We start from the raw sequence: 17044 nt of genomic DNA, 5'->3' as shown, positions 1-17044 counted from the left end.
AGCTCCCTGACGGAGGGGTCTGGTCGGTTCTGGTCACTGGGGACGGGCGGGCTCACGACACCAAACAGCCCAAAAATACTTCCCGGAGTGAAACTATAGCGTCAGAACGGGCATCACACACCCTGTGTGAGCCGCTCCATCCCACAGCCCGCCCGCGCCGCCTAAAGTTCGTTTTCCAAAGCAAATAGGAGGTGGTAACAGCTCGAGCATCTCTGTCCGTAGCGGCTTTATCCATCTCTGTTTTGGTGGTGCAAGTCTGTCAGGAGTGGGTACCACTGGGTGCAAACCCAGGTGTTGCTGAGGGCCTGTTGGTGCTCTCAGAGTTTGTGTTTCTGTTGGTTTAGAATGTTCATTTGGCTGCTCACCCTTTGGCCTCTCATTTACCACAGTGTGCAGGACCAGGATGTAGCTGGATTATTGCTTTAGTTATCCTACCCTAGTTATCCAGAGCTGTTCTTTTTTCCTACTCTAGAACGAAAAAAATGCAGATGTGGAGCGTAACTAAATACAACTTTACTTCACAATGTTGCCAGTATCCAAAGTCACTAATTACCATGTGTGGGTTCTCTGTGATGCTTTATTCTGTCTGCCTTAATTGAAAAGTTTGGGGTTTGAAGCTTTCCTTTTATCCCACTACAGTCAGCACTCTTGTATTTTTGTTGTCCGACAGATGATGATGAAGATGATGATGATGATGATGATGATAATGAAGATTCTCATGGTGAAATGGTAAATATTTTCTCTTTAAACATATCTTTCCATCTGTCTATTGAAGGGAAAATGGGGAAATCTGGGCAGCTGCCTTGGCTCTGTGCTCAGGAAGGGTTAATACCAGCCCTGGAGTTTGGAGATTCCTGTCCAGGATTTTGTTATTCAGTGTAATACATAGATTTCTTCAAGTGACCACAAGTGACAGGGGGCAGAGGCCTCACTGCTCTGGTGCTGCTAATCCCTGTCCCTGGAAACACCACAGGCTGTGGGTCAAACAGGTGTCAAATTAGAAAATTAATTATGTTACATAGCTGCCTTTAAAGCAAGTATTTCTTTCCCTTTTCCCCTTAAATGCCTCAAGGAAATGGAAAGAGAAGAAGACAGCAGTGATGATGATATTGAGAGCCTGCCACAGGATCCAGAAACGTGCCTGCAGATGAACCATGTGTACCAGGAGGTTATCCAGGAAAAGATTGAGGAAGTAGAGCTGCTCATTGCACAAAACAGAGAGCAGCAGGTGAGCAGCACAGGACAGAAATGTTCATTTCTGTGCTTTTCTGGGTTGCCATTTGCCATCTTCACCTCCCCTAAAGCCTAGAAAGACTTCCCAGGATATTCCTAGTGCATCACAGGTGCCAAAGGAATCAGCTGGAGCAGTCACAGTCCCATATCCATGTGCTGGTGCAGTGCTCAGCTGGCTTGGCCAGGAATCGGGTGCATTTTCTTCCTGGCAGTTCAAACCATCTTACACTTTAGCTTGCTGTGGCAAATTAGTGTTTTATTAATGCTTGAATCACCTGCATTGCACTGTACAAAGTCAGGAAGTTCCAAATCCTGCCTTTTAACATTCACTGATTTACAGTCTGGTGCTGCAAACTTGAACCCTGCCTGGGATGTTTGTGGTGGCTCAGCCACTGCTCTCTGAAATCAGGAGTTTGAGGGAGACACTGACGCTGTTTAATTAACTCTTGTCTTGCAGAAGGAAATCATGGGTGAGCTCGATGGTTCAAAAACAGCCAAGGCAGGAGATGGCAGAAGTCTACCAGCAAATGTATTTTTGGGTCATTTTATGAAGCCTTACTTTAAGGATAAAACCACAGGAATTGTAAGTAACTGTAGCTGTGTCTTTAGTGATAGATTTGCATTGTAACTGTTTTTGTAGCAGTTCATGCTCCAGTTCTAGGGAGAAAGAATAACTTTTCTGCATGTCTGACTCTTCCAGTGTATCTAATCCTTCTAATCCTCACCAGGGCCCTCCTTCCAATGAAGATGCCAAGGAAAAGGCAGCTCAGGGCATAAAATCCTTTGAACAACTGCATTCAGCAAAGTGTAAGTAACTCTGTGAGCTGTTCAGTGTTCTAGAAGAGCTATAACAAATGTATATATTCATATTGTTAGTCTGTGTGTGCCATTTGCAGTTAAACATCAACATTTGTGATGTTGCAAACTTGACTCCACAAAAAACATAATTAAAAGAGAATGGGATGCTCTGTAAATTGTTTTATTGAGTGATTAGTGACTTATTTGCATTTGTTTTGATGCATCAACTCCTGTGAGCACTCCAAAACCATGGTGCAAGGGTAGAGAGAAGTTCAAGGGGCACCTCCAGCTCTAGGTGGTCACAGACACCTTGATGATGATCTTGACTGAAGTTTTGTTGGAGATAAAACTGAGTGAGGGGCTGTGATTTGCCCAAGTCAGGTGTGACATCAGTGATGTAGGCAGGGAACTCCTACTGCAGACCTGGGGGATGTTTCCAGGGGTCTTGGAAGCAGTGGGTTTCCCTTGGCAGTGGTTCTGCACTGATGTCTGACTGCTCCACTGTTTGGTTCAGGGAAGAGCAGGGAGAAGACGCTGTTGCAGAAATCAGTGGTGAGCGACCGCTTGCAACGCCTGCTCCAGCCAAAGCTCCTGAAGTGAGTACTGACAAAACCCCTCCTTTCTCCTGAGAATGTGACATGTGAAAGAAGGAGAAGGTAGATGTGGAGATTCCACCTGCTTCAGCAAGTTCCTGTGTTAACTGTTTGTGTTTGTGTGATTTTATAGCCATCTATTTCTTCCCATTGACACATAATTTAAAATAGTCTGCAGGGCTTGAAGCTGGAATTGTGACATGTAGTGAGTCATAATGGTGTGTCCAGAGGGAGATTTCTGTGCTGGAGCTGGTACAACAGCAGTCTTTCTTGCTGTTGTAACAACCTTTGGTTCCCCCTGTAAATACTAAAATGGTTAATCTGAGACATGTTCTGGGTCAGTGACTGTATTGAAGGAGTAAAAGTAGGACAATGAGTGTGCCATGTGGGAAGACCTGGGAGAACAGCAATGTGGAAATAAACTGAAGGAAGGAATGATACTGATGGAGAAACTGTCTCTGCTGAATGTCTTCTTATACCATTGACCTCATTCCCATCTAGTCCTATTAAGTAATGATAAAAATGTCTTTGAACAGGATGAGTTATTGGAATCAGAAACTGGAGAAGGTCAAGACTGAAACGGAGAAACAGACCTTGGAAAAGCAAATCAAAGAAGTAGAGCGAGAAATAGAAGCAATTAAGTAAGTCTTTTTATGTTCTTGGTGAAAAATAAATGTCTCTTCTTGGAATTTAGCTTTTACAGTTCTCTTCTTCTACTTCTAGATGTGATGTTTGGAGAAATGCTTATTTTTGTGTTGGCTTGTAAAAAATGAAGTGCTGTTGAGCAGCTCCTTCATCCCCACAGATCTTTACCAAAAATTTTGTTTTGGACCTTGATACACAAAATGTAGTATCTATATCCATTGTAGAGGTGCTGCTTTAGATAGCTCTTGGTTTAGCAACAAAGGAGCAGAGAGTTCTGAAATGTTTAATACCTTTGAGCTTTTGCTCATGAACGTGTCTAGAGCAACATATTTGGATATTACATTAATTGTTTCTCCTGCTAAACCAAGTGTTCAGTTCTTGTGGAAGTCAGGAACAGGTGGGAGGAAAAAGATGAAGCAGGATCAAGAAGACAAAGTGTTTAATTAACCATTTAACATGGTTCTTTCTTGTTCTTTGTACCTTCTGCTGTAGCCAACTGCCAGAAAGTGACTTGTTAGGAAACAGATTCGATGAGCACGACTGGGAGAAAATCTCAAACATCCATGTAAGTTGGGGGATCAGCTGTCTTATGGCTTCTGATATCTGTGTCCCTTCTCTTGAAAACCCTCTGGCTTGGTTTGCATCCACTGTTTCCATCGTGCATTTCTCCAAGTTGACTGCTGATTTGATCTCAGATTGTTAAATCTGATGGTTTAAAACCTGGCAATAAGATATCTGGAATGCTAAATATTGGTGTTCCTGTCTGTCCTGCTGTTTCAGTCCCAGCTTTAAGATGAAACAGATTTTTGTTGTTTCTTTTAGTTTGATGGGCAACGTAGTGCAGAAGAACTGAAGAAGTTCTGGGAAAACTGGGAGCATCCGAGCATCAACAAAAAGGAGTGGACTGAGGAGGAAATAGAGAGGCTGAAGCGGATCGCTGCTAAACACAACTACCTGGACTGGCAGACCATAGCCCAGGAGCTGGGGGTAAGGTCTGAGGGGACAAATCACTTCATTCTCACTGAACTGTGCCTCATATCAGGTTTCAGAAAACAATGTTGATGCTAATCCACTGTTAATTAATGCTTTTCTGAGAAATGTCCAAGAACAGTGCCAAAAAAATTTGGTAATTCAGCCTTTCCCTTTTGCTTTTAGTCCTCATAAATAACCAGTTCTCTGTGTATCTGTTTTCTTTGTATTAAGACAAACAGGACACCTTTCCAGTGCTTGCAGAAGTATCAAATCTATAATAAAGATTTGAAAAGGAAGGAATGGACTAAGAGTGAAGATCAGATGCTTTTAGAGCTGGTTCAAGAAATGAGAGTGGGAAGCCATATCCCATACAAGAAAAGTAAGTGACCTACAAGTGACAAAGTCTTCCATTCACCTGAGTCTAACAGCTGGTGTTTTCAGCCTGTCAGACATGTGGGAGCTGAAACCTTTCCTAACTTTCTGTAGCTGCAGGATGGATTGTTGGGTTATCATGTGTGTAATGCAGATAATGCCATTATAAACAGTGACATTTTTTGTATACCGTGCTCTTTCCATGCTTGTGTGCCATAGTTTAAGAGATTAAAATGCTGCTTATGGCAATCACTGCTTGGAAATCTCACCATTAGAATGTAAGGAAAAGAAAAACATTGTTTACAACAGATTTCAAAACAGACCCTTGTGTTTCTAGTTGCTTATTACATGGAAGGAAGAGATTCTGCTCAGCTGATCTACCGCTGGACAAAGAGCGTGGACCCCAGCTTGAAGAAAGGACCTTGGACACCAGAGGAAGATGCTGTAAGCTCTGTTCTCTGGTGCCTGGAATTGCAGGGTGGGAATGTGAAGAGTGTTGAGGTGGTGCAAGGCTGTGTAGAGCTGAGCTTTAGCAGTGGCACAGAGGGGTGTAAAACGGACCAAGGCGGGCAGTTTACAGAGGGCTCAGAAACTCCTAAACACTTGAGAGATTTACAACACCAATACAACTGCTTCTGTCTCAGGCCTGTTAGGATGTTACTGGTGAGAATTTCAACTCTTTGTCTGATGAACACAGATGCTGTTGGCTGCAGTGAAGAAGTATGGAGAGAAGGACTGGTATAAAATCAGGACAGAGGTGCCAGGGAGGAGCGATGCTCAGTGCAGAGACAGGTGAGTGTAAATGTCCCAAGAGTGCTTCAGGTTTATTACCCCTGATGCAACTTATTTTACAAGTGTTTGATTTGCTTAAACCAGTGTTCCCTTAAGGGCTGTTTTATGGAGTGGTTATGGTCTAAATAGTCATAAGGGAGTAGGGATGGGACCCCTTGGAAAAAGGAAGGCTCTGGTTTTGTTCAGGAGTATGCAGTGATGATTTGAGCTGTACAAGCAGGATTGAATGTTCCTTACTGTGGTTTTTCATTTGGAAGGTACTTAAAAGCATTGCACTGGGATGTAAAGAAAGGCAAGTGGAGCTTAGAGGAAGAGGAGCAGCTGATTGAACTGGTTGAAAAGCATGGCCTGGGTAGGTGTTTCTGTGACTTGCTCTATACAAGTTTAGAGAACTAAGCATCATTAAAGGTACAGGCTCTGCTTTGTACTGCTGATTGCAGCCTTCCTTGTATTGTGTGTTGTGGGTATTAAAGATTTGAGATCCATTCATGCAGTAGCTCTTATACAAGAAAATGAATAGTGTATGTATAATGTTCTGCACTGAAAAAGCCTTTGTGCTCAGTGTGTGGCAGCAGTGGTCATGTTTTACATCCTTTGCATCCTTTTTAGGTCACTGGAGTAAAATAGCTTCTGAGTTGCCACATCGGACTGGCTCCCAGTGCCTGAGCAAGTGGAAACTCATGATTGGGTCTAAGGTACTGTGAAAATCCTGCTGTGGCACAGTCCCATCTCTTCAGTTAAAATTCTCTAAACTAAAAGTAGAATCCTTAAAATCAGTGCAAAAATTGACATGGATTTTTGCACGACCGAGATTTTTGTCTTGGGTGTTCACGGTTTAATTTTTTGATGTGTTAAAGCAGCCTTTGTTCTGAAGGTCTCAAGTTAATTTGCTGTATATTTGTATGTTATCCAGAATTCTTTACTCCCTTGACATGGCTGTAAGGATGGGATATGCCTAGGTTTTAATGTGTGTACCTCATGAGTTGCCAGTTTTGGTAACAAGCATTACAGAAATTCTGGCTGCTTAACACTATGTTGAAGATGGTCTTGTTTCCACTGACAAAGCACCTGCCCTAGGGAGGGATCTGTGGCCACCCAAATATGTCAGAATGGGGCTCTGTACTTAGTTTGTACTTCCACATGCACCAGTTCTTCACAGAAACTTGTATTTGTAGCTTATTCTTTGCATACAAGAATCTAAACCAAAATCCATGTACTGGGTGTAGTCAATCTTAGCAGAAGCAAAGCAGAACTATCCATGTGAAAGCCACTGGTACGATTCTGCCCTATGAAACTTTTGACTTTCTGATTTGAGAGAGTTTCAAGCCAAGGGTGAACACTGGCTAAAACTTGTCTGTGTCTTTTTTGGCCGAGAAGAAGAGATCCAGGGCAGCAAAACGGCAGCACATTGAGGAGAGTTCCACCTCTTCAGAGAGCAGCAGTGAGGACATAGAGCTGGACTTGGCAGACAGCTCAGAGGAGGAGGAGGAGGAGGAGGAGATGACAAGCAGGACCAGCAAGGAGGAGTGTGCACTCCCCAACATTGATTTATGGATACCAACACAGCCAGACACGCAGGAGGCAAACAAAGGAAGATCCCAGACCTCAGCCCTCTTCTCTCTTGGGAGTGCTGATGCAGGGACCAGTGGCAGTGACATTCCAAGGGCAGTGTGTGATGGAGACACAGGCAGAGCTGCTGATAAATCATCTGAGCTGAACACTCTGCTGAGGGGCATCGCACGGCCCCACTCCACAGATATCGTGGTGAGGAATCCAGCAGAAGTAATGGCCAAGGTGAGCTGGGATTCCCAGGCTGTGCTTGCTGGGATGGGAGCTGAGGCACGACTGGGAGGTGCAGCAGCTGCAGTAAGGAGGGGATGTGATGAGCAGATGACAAAATCTTTTTCTCACCTCTGTCGGCTGCCTTCTCACTGTGCCATCAGAGGGAGCTGTTGGAAACTCAGCCGTGGGATTAAACGGAAATTTCCAGCGCTGCCTCCCCGTGCATTACCCAGAAAATAGCTGTGTTCTTCCTGTGTGTACTGTCACACAAGCAAAACTCTGTTCAGATCTTCATAAAGCAGAATTGTCCAGTGAGTTATGGTGTCTTTGGAAGAATTAAGTCACTTGCACATCCATATCTGATTCTGAGCTGGGTTTTCACCCCAGATCGGATGCTGAAGCAGTAAAAACCCTCCTAAGCACATTTTTGCAGCAGGATATTCCTTAGCAAAATATGTGATGTCTAAATCACTATTTAAGTTCACACAAGCAAAATTATTCTGAGTTCTGGGTTCAGAATTTGAATGTGTGCCCTGGACTGTGGGCAGACAAGTTTGTTGGGTTACAGATACAGCATTATTTTACTAGTAGAAGTTTAGGGAAAAATCAGTGACTTCTCCAAACATCTTGCTGTTCCTTCCCTTGTACTGTTAAGTCAAAAAATGCAGAGAGAATCACCCAGTAAATTCTGCCCCTCAGTGTGAGTTTTGGTAGATAATTCACACAAATCTGTTATGAAACAACCATTTGGTGTTGTGAAGATGCATAAGGACTGAAAAACAAGGTAAAGATCTGCTCTTCAGGGCTGATTTCATTTAATACGATACTTTCAACAGCAGGAATGTTGAAAACTCTTGTACCTGCTGTGCATATTCAGTGCAAGTAATTCTCTGTGAATTGCCCTCCCTTTTATCTTTCCTTGTGTGCTTTCATGTTAAGGCTTCCCAGTGTGGAAAACAAGTGCTGCGGGTTACCCTGGAGGATGTGAGAAGAATATTAAGGAATAACACATTCTTTCAGAGGAAATTTGTAAGTGCCTCTTCTGTCTTGTCTTCTCTTGTGACATCAGCACTTCCAGGCTGTATTTAGTGGGGATTTTTTTTAATATATAATGACATATCTTCTTGCACTGTAGTCCCAGGAGAAAAAGGTCATCATTTTTTGTCGTAACTGCCTCGTGAATAGTTTGTCCTGGGACAAACTGTTGGAACTCTAATTGTGTATTTTTTCATGCACAGCAATTCAAGATGCTAAAACCTCCTGTTGGCCTTTTAGCAAAAACAGCTGGAGGGAGTGCAGCTGTTGGCCAGAATCTCCAGGGGCTGCAGAACGTGACACACAAAACTTATCGCCAGGAGAGGGAGCGTTGGAAGAGGCTCAGCCTGGACAGGAAGCTGCTCATGGCAATGACCCCTTGGGTGGGCAATGTGCTGCTGCCCTGCACCTTGCAGACTGGGAAGATGGCTTTTCATCAGACAAAAGGTGCTTCTGACCCATCCTGCTTTCTGTCTCTACTTTCTGACATCTTGTAAGTGAATTCCCAGCTGATTTTGATGTTGGATTCTTTCCTAGCTGATGCTATTCAAGAGAAGGTCAAGTCAATCAGTCTCACAAGCACTCCCCTGTTCACACTGTTCATTCAGGTAGGTATTACTGTCTTAATAGCATTATCTGCTTTCAAACAGTGGTAATCTTTATTTTTCTGTATTTGAGGCTTAAGTACATGATTTATCTTTGTTTCTTAAATAATCTAATTACTGGATTAATCTGACCTTGTGCCTTGCATATGATATTTCTTAAATCCTGCATCCAAAATCTAATCCTGCCAGGGCTTTCCTGTAAGTGTAAGAATGTCCCCAGAATCTTGCATGTGAAGCATGTCCCATCCATCTTGTCTAGTCACTGACCCCACAGAACTTTTTTATTCTCAACCAAATGTTAATGAAGTTCTCCCTTGCAGCTCTTTCAGATTGACACCAAGGGCTGTATGAAGATTATTCGTGAGAGGAAGCTGAGGGAGTTAGAGCTGCTCAAGGCTGATGCAAGAAGGCCTCAGCAGGTACTGGGCAGGGTTTGTTTCTAAGCTTTTCCCACTGAAGTCTTAAATAAACATTTTTTAATTGTTTGGCCAGTAGTGCTGTTTGTGCATGTGTCACCAGTTCGTTTTGGTTCAGAGGCATAATAATCTTGGCAGATGTGGGTTTGATTCACATCTGTGCTGGTTTAATGAGGTATCTCAGAAGTATAATTTAATGTATTTTTTTTTTGACAGGCTTCCCAAAACATGGAGGCTTCTTCAGGTACCTACCAGAACATTTATTTTTATGATGTGCAAGAACTTTCACTTATTTAATCACCGTTACATTAACGACCAGTTTAACTGAAAGGAGAACTTTTGGAACAAAACTGCACTGTCATGCTCGTTTTTGCTAACTCTTGGATCTCTGTTATTGGCTAAACATGTTCCTCTTTGGTAAGGACCAGAAGAAACACTGGAGGGCTGGGGGACCAGTGGCACTGGACCAGTCCAATGCCTTGCTCAGTGATGTCAGCTTGTTATCACAGTTATCTGAAGGATGCCAGGACATGCCTTGATTAAATCAGGACTATAATGCTGTAGGAATTCTCACAAACAGGAATTTTGCCACTTCCTGTGCAGGGTACTTCTTTTTCATAGCTAAGGAATGGCTTTTGAAAATACTGTTTGTTCATTTTAATTTTATTTCCTCTCCTCTGTAGGCAATTCATCCCAGTCTTGTGCTCAGAGGAGCTCCCAACGGGGCATACCAAGGAGTGCTGTCAGGAGACCTGTTGCCTTAAAAGCAAGAGGAACTTGTGCTGCTGCCTTTGAGAGCAGTGCCCCAGCTCCTCCAGCCCAGGGGCAAAGGCAGAAGCCTAAAACTGTCTCAGAATTACTGAGAGAGAAGAGGTTAAGGGAGGCCCAGGCTAAGAAGGCCATGCAGAGGACAGTGTTGGTGGCCCCACAGGTCCTGGTTTCGGGGCCTTTGATAATCCAGCACCCACCACAGCAAATCATTCCTTCTGCACAAGCAGGGAGCAAACCTTCAGCAGCTGGTTGTGCAAATAGCCAAGTACAGGGTGCACCAGCTCCAGTACCAGCAAGTGCTTCTGCTGCAGGTTCCACTTCCACTGTTGTGCCTGAAAACCATTCCTCAGCAGTGCCAGCAACAGGGGAAGGCCCTGGTTGCTCACAAGGGACAGATCTGCAGTGCAATAAGGAACTAAAAGAGCAAGGTCTGGAAAGCAGCCCTGAAGGAGGGGGTTTTCCAGGCATGAATCCAGCTGCAACAGAGAAGACCCCAGATCAGGGAGGGTGCAATGGTCAGGTCGTAGCCGGTAGCTCAGCCCCAGTCGTGCTGCAAAACCAGGCTTTTGTGCCAGGCCAGATCACAGTGGTGCCTGTTGGCCTGGAGTCTGGCACCAACAAACTGTCCCTTTCCACACCAGTCCCCTGTGAGCTGAACAGTAACGGCCCACAACACAGGCCTGTCAGCCTCTTGCCTGCTCTTGTCACTCCCCAAGCTGGATCTCCTGTGATTCCCAACAGCATCCTGCCCTTCACATGGGTGGTAACCCCACGAGCTCTGCTCCCCACTGCTGTGCAGACTGTGGTGGGTGTTCCCCAAGGAACACCAGATGCTCCTGGGAGAGGTCAGTGTCAGACAACTGTGACTTCCAATGGCAGTGTCTCTGGTTTGGGAGTCACTCCTGTAGCAGCTGGAGCAAATCCACCTCACCCCAGCAGTGCAGAGACAAAAGGACCAAGTTCCCAGGGAGCAGGAGTTCCTTTGGGAAAGGCAGCTGACCATTCCACGATCCTCTTACCCGGGACCTCGGTGAGTCCTGGATGCACCTCATCCAGTGTTTCTTCTGTAACACCTGCATGTTCCAATGGCTTCTCCAAGGCTTCTGACTCTCCTGCAGCTCCAACTGCTCCTCCACCTGACACCACAGCCCCAGTGCTGCCCCAGACACAGCCCCCTGCAAATACTCAGGGGGCTGATCCCCAACATGTGTCCAGCCTTGCCAGCTTGGGAAAGAGCCCTGGCTCTGCTACAGCAAACACAGAGATCATCACACAAGGGGTTGTGCTCCAGCCAGGAGATCTGGTTCCTCATGGCAGTGTCCCAGGGAGCTCGGGTTGCTTTGCTGCCCAAGCCTTGAAGAACAGACCCATTGCCTCCAAACCACCGACGGCACAGCCTGAGGACATCCCCCCCCAGCCAAGCACTTCCAGTGCAGAGAAGAATCTCCTTGACCTCAGCCTGATTTCCCTGGAAGACGAGGGGCTGGTGAGGGAGTGGCTGAGTGGGAAACGAGGTGTCCAGGTCCCATCACTGCAAACCAGGCTGCCTTATTTGCCACCTTTTCTGAGCAACATAAAAACCCTCTCGAAGCTCCTCCTGCAGAAAGCAGCTCTGGAGGAGCAAGCATCAAGTCTCCTGCCCTCTGATGCCACTGAGGATGGAGGCACTCGGGATGTTTTCCGTGCTATTGGAGAACTGGTGCAGCAGAAACTGGGTGATAACCCTGCTTACCTCCTGCTGAAAGCCAGATTCCTGGCAGCATTCACACTCCCAGCTGTCCTGGCAACTCTGCCTCCTCCAAAAGTGACAACAACTCTGTCAGCCAGCAGGAAGCAATATGAGGAGAGTGATGAAGAGGAGTGGCAGAGTGAGAAGGAAGTGTCTGAGGAAGAGAGTTGTGGGAATGAATTAACAGGAGTACAGTTGGATTGGAGAGTTGGGGATGAGCCTGGAGACAAAGATGCTGATTTACTAAATCAGGTAAAACAGATGCCAGGAGCTAAAAGCAGAAAGTTACTCCCAGCTAAATATTGCACTGGAACCCAGGGAGAATCCTTCACTGTTTTTAAATGTAGCAGAAATTTGGTCCTTTTGAATAAACATGGTTTTACAGCTGATAAAAGGAAAAGCTCTGCAGCTCAACTGGGAGCCTTTAGTCCAAGGGTAAAAGTCTGTGCTTTATGGGGCACATTAAACTTGACAATTCCCAGAAGTGGATATCAAAGCTCCCTTCCTTTTACAGCTTATAACCTGCTGCACTGACTTGTATTTTTGAAATCAGGCCCTTGTTTTTCATTGTATGTGTGCTCAAAATCCCAGTAATATCAGGGGAATTGTATATGTTCTATTTGCATCTTCATCCCAAATTGGTTTATGTGGCCACAAGGTCCACCCCAAGTCAATCTCTAATTTTTAAGTTAAATCCATTACTGCCCAGCACTCTTTCTTACAAAACACACGAGGAAGTTGTGCAGCTCAGACTTGCATTTCAAATCATTGTGGCTCCAAAGTAAACAAACAAAACACTGATGAAGATGAATCAACAAGGCAAATGGCTGTTTCTATAGAAAGATGGCCAAGCTGCCTAAAAATCAGAGCTTCCCCAGCAGATTTCTTTCTGTTCTGGCTCTGACTTTTGGGTCTGGGCCAAGTTCAGTGTTGTCTGAACTGTGAGCAGTTGCTCCAAAAGTCACCAGCAGGTTTTCACTGCCAACCTCTCTTCTGTGTCACCTTCCAGGCTCACTCCCACTCCCGTGATTCCCACTACAGCCAGGTTGTTTTCCTGGTGGTTTCCAGGGGAAGGTTTGTGGTAGGGGTTGTGTTTTACGAGCAGTCAGAAGCTGGTGTGACCTGTGCTGTCTGGGGCACTGTCTGGCTCCAGCAGTGAGAGCCAAAGCATCACTCATGGCAGGCACCCAACCTCTAACAAAAGGTTGTGCCACAACCTCTGTAATGGACAGTTGTGCCCAGACAGAAACAACAGCAGGAATTGCTCTGCTTTGGGAGCAGGAACAGGAGGAAATGTCAGTGTTGGCTGAAGGTTTTGCTCTGAAAACTCAAGGATATTTTGTGCTTTGTCTGACACTGGTAACAGAATGTTGTCCCATGCTTATTTTCGAAGGTAAATGGAAGATTATTTTGGAAATCTTGCTGAGCTCCATAAAATAAAAAGATGGCTGAAGAGGTTATTTGCAGTTTTGCTCACTCTCATGATTCTGATCATCTCCCGCTTATGTTGCAGGGCCTGGGGGCTGAAGAGGGCACTGCCCACTCTGCCTTGGATTCCTGCACTGCTGTGGCTGATGCCAGTGCTGCTCCAGTCAGGAGAAGTGCCCGCTGCAGGAAGAGGAGGAGGATGTGAGAAGGACATGTGTTAGTAGCTACTCAGAGACTTGTATTTTGTGCCTGAGAACCTGAACCACATTTGTCTGTGGTTCAGCTCAGACAATGAATCACAACCCCAGGAAAGGGCTGAAATTATCTCTGCTCTTGTTCCCCGAGGACACAGAGCTCTACAGTCACCACTAATCACACCCTGAGGCTGATAATCTGTTGTGGGGAGTGAAAGTTCATGTCTGTATGATAAAATTATAGATACAACAGTCACGAAGTTCAGACATTTGGCAGCCTCTTAGTCCATGCCCTGCCTACTAGTGTGGTACCTAGCTGGTAGCTCTCTACAGGCTTGGCTGCCAGTGGGTGCTTCACTGGAGTTTAACTCTTCTTTGAACAACCCTGTGGGGTTTTGAGGGGTTTATTTCCCCTTTATGGCTTCATTTCTCTACACTTATAACAGGCCAGCTTCTGTAGGGTACAAGTGTGTGATGTCCCTAGTATCTGTTGAGGCTTTTGGTGCAAGAGATGGAATGAATATGAGCAGTGTTTGATTCTCATGGTTGTCAGATGACACTGCTCGAGTTTTTTTCTTTAAAATTTGTTTTAGAAACTCCAAAAGAGCAACTTCCCTATAAAAATGCTGTGACTGATAGGAGCTGTTTGTGCTTTGTTACAGAGGTCACTGGAATGAGCTCTGCCTCCCTGCATGGCAGTAGGAGGTACTCTTTGCACTGTTCACTTTTACTACTTCCAACACACCAACTGGATGGACCTGGGGAAGAGGAAAATGGCTGGACTGGTTTTTCCATCACCTAACAAAATCTGCATCTGTAGGAAAGGTGCAGAAATGGAAGAAAATGGCTGGAGGGAAATCATTCAGGCATGGACCAGTTCTGCTCTTTCAAACTCACACCTGCCATAGATGCTGGGGGAGAAGGTGCTGGAAATCTGGGGGAACCAGCAATGGTGGTTATTTATTTCTTTTTTGTTCAGCCCCTATTTATGTAAATGTTTATCCATGTTCAGAATATGTTGTTAATTGGGTGGGTTTTAGTGCTGTGACAGTGGCTTTGCTTGCTAACTGACTGAATGCTGCTGAATAAGCAGCAGATTAATTTTGTATCAAAATGGGTCTTAAGTATTTGTTGAAATACAGATGTTTTATTTTTCTCACTTAAAAATTACTGCTGTATTCTGTGTGGTTTTTTCCCTGGTAAATAGTGCTTTTAATAACGTGTGTATGAGTGTGATTGCTAATGAGAAAAATGAAGTTTGCAAGCTGCATGAAAACCAGGGAGAATGTGGAAAATGAATATTCATGTGGCTAAAAAGGATTGAATTCAGCTTGGATTCTTTCTTGATTCTTCCACAGCCTGCCCTGTAGAGACATCAGCAAATCACTCAACAACAACTTGTTTCTTCATTTATAAACCAGCAATTTCTGTCTCCCAGAGAGGTGCAAGGTTAGCTGAGGCAAAGCTGATAAAATCTAGATGGAAAATGCTGCAGAAAGCTTCGTTGCACTGCACTGACTGAGCTTCCCCCGAGTGTGGTGATGAGTTCTGTGAGTTCCAACTGTTCTATAAGGGCTCTTCAGGCAGAGCTGGGGTCAGGGGGACAGTGGGTGCCAATGCTGCTGTCATTTGGTGTCAAGACATTCTTGAGCAATTGGAATGATTGTGGAATGGCTTTTCTCTTGCAGTGTGCTCTGTTTTCCATAAGCCAGTGTAGATAACATTTTTCCAATAAATTCGTCTGGGTCAGAAGCAGTTCTGGGTGCTGTTCACAGGCTGTTATGGTGATCTGTGCTCTAAATGACTCTTGTCCTCTGGAAATGCTGCTCAGGAGGTGCCCTTGTAAACTGTTTGTGGAAAAACTGTTCAAGAAGCAGCTGTCTTTGTCCTTTTTCAGGATTAAACTGATCTGCCACTATAGAACAAAACCTCCCAGGGTTAGATTGGTCAATTAGCAGCCACTGATTGCCTTCAGCAAGGGCACAGCTGACACAGGTACTGTACCTTCTTTTAATGTAAAGCTGATTTAATGCCTACCAAGAGTCACAGACTGCAAGAATCTCTGAGCATCTCTGCCCCACTCCTAATGATAACATGGAAAAACTCTCCACAAACTTAGAAAGCAGAACAAAGAGTGGAGTGGGAAGCTAATGAGAACATGTGTCATGCTGCCATGGCATCGGAGCCTGTGTGTTCTCCAGGCTTTTTTAACAGACTCTTGAACAGAGTCCTTGTCTCAGCTACATCTCCAGGACTGTGGGAAGAGGGAGAGGCAGGCACAGGTCTTGTGTTGATGCTCAACTGCTTCTATGCTGCTTTCTGTGCTGCTCCTTTAATTGCTGTTAGAGCCAAAGGCTGTAATTTGGGAATCGTGGGTTATGTTCCTTGCTTTGCCGAGGCTTGACTCCCTTTCCCCTCAAAGTACCGAGTTGTCATAATTATGCTTGAAGCTTAAGGACATCCAAATTTAGAGGCATCATTATGGAAATCATCCTTTTCAGCAGAACTCTAAACCAAGAGCGAGTCCTTGCTGCCACCTGCTTTCCTGGACAGAGGTGTTAACAGCTGGAAGGAAGGCCTTTGAAGAGCCTCTAATTTTGTGGCTGATTTTACTCCCCTGAAATCAACTGCACAGACCCTGTGACTTTTGTTCTTTCTTAAGTCTTTTTTTAGTCTTTCTGACCACTACACAAGGAAACTTTCTGGACCCCAGCAGGTAGTTCAGTGGGGCAAATGCAAAACCAAGTCAGAATGAGTCCAAAATCACTGTGTGTGTATTGCTGCTGACTCACGACACCACTACCATCTTTCTCCTCCCCAACACCCATTCTGGCTTCCCCTTTTTCTATTTATCTCTTTTTTTCCCTTTCCATTTCCCATCTTAGAGTACAGCTGAGTAGTTTCCCCTTTCCTCAAACTAGTTTTGCTCCTGGAATGATCTTTGCTCTGGCCAGAATATAAAGGGAGGCTGCACCCAAGACAAGTTTTCTCAGAGCCAGGACACAGGAGGGGAAACAAGGAGGTTTTTGTGACTGCACAGGCTCAGGTTGGTCCATGTAATACAGAATGGTTTATGTTAACAGGAAAAAATATATTTTACAGCTCTGAGGCAATAATGGGTTTAGCAACAGGGAAGTGTGTCTCTTGTAATCTGGTGTTTGTGACCATAAATTGCTGAAGCTGCAGAGGGGGGATCTGTGAGCTGGGATGTGGGAGGCAGGTGACCTCAGGGCTTCCTGGTGCTGATCTTCACCTCTGTGTGTACAGTGGAAATCATGGACAGCTCTGTGTATGGATAAGGCACAACATGCAGAAGAACATCTTTTGTATGATGGCAGGTGAACTCAGTAAAAGCTGTTACCACTGGGGGTTTTCACAGAGCCTTTTTTGGGTGTCAGACTTAGTGTCTGACAGAATTCAGGGATCTCAAATGCTGGGGAATGGAGAAGGAGGTGTGAACTGTTTGTAAAGCAGAGGCAACAGTTTATTAGGAGAGTTTTAAAGGTGTTTTCCCTTTTTGCCATCATCTTATCCTGTATTGTGTCCCACTCTTTTTGTGTTGTTTATGGGGATTAAAGATTTAATTCTAAGCATAGCTGAGCACCTGGAGAACGCAGGGTGATTTTGTTAGTGAGACTTGACAGCACTTTCTTTGCATAGCTGTTGGGAATCTAGAGTT

At 44.9% G+C, this 17044-nt stretch overlaps 1 protein-coding gene across 1 annotated transcript; it reads left to right on the top strand.

The window, feature by feature from the left end:
- Positions 1-554: 554 nt before the first annotated feature.
- SNAPC4 (small nuclear RNA activating complex polypeptide 4) lies at positions 555-14532 on the top strand. Its single transcript, XM_018074415.2, has 23 exons — positions 555-558; positions 671-729; positions 1073-1228; positions 1691-1816; positions 1962-2040; positions 2546-2627; positions 3161-3265; positions 3762-3834; positions 4092-4256; positions 4473-4620; positions 4951-5057; positions 5311-5405; positions 5663-5757; positions 6015-6100; positions 6783-7199; positions 8127-8216; positions 8426-8669; positions 8760-8830; positions 9148-9246; positions 9460-9487; positions 9927-11995; positions 13257-13387; positions 14028-14532. Exons 1-22 carry the CDS (start codon positions 555-557, stop codon positions 13374-13376), a joined length of 4518 nt encoding a protein of 1505 aa, XP_017929904.2. The 3' UTR covers positions 13377-13387; positions 14028-14532.
- Positions 14533-17044: the final 2512 nt, after the last annotated feature.

The sequence above is a fragment of the Manacus vitellinus genome, unplaced genomic scaffold, assembly GCF_001715985.3.
Source record: "Manacus vitellinus isolate BGI_N305 unplaced genomic scaffold, ASM171598v3 scaffold_27_pilon, whole genome shotgun sequence".
Taxonomy (NCBI): domain Eukaryota; kingdom Metazoa; phylum Chordata; class Aves; order Passeriformes; family Pipridae; genus Manacus; species Manacus vitellinus.
Note: the sequence above shows the minus strand (reverse complement) of the source record. Positions and strands in the feature narration are given on the sequence as shown.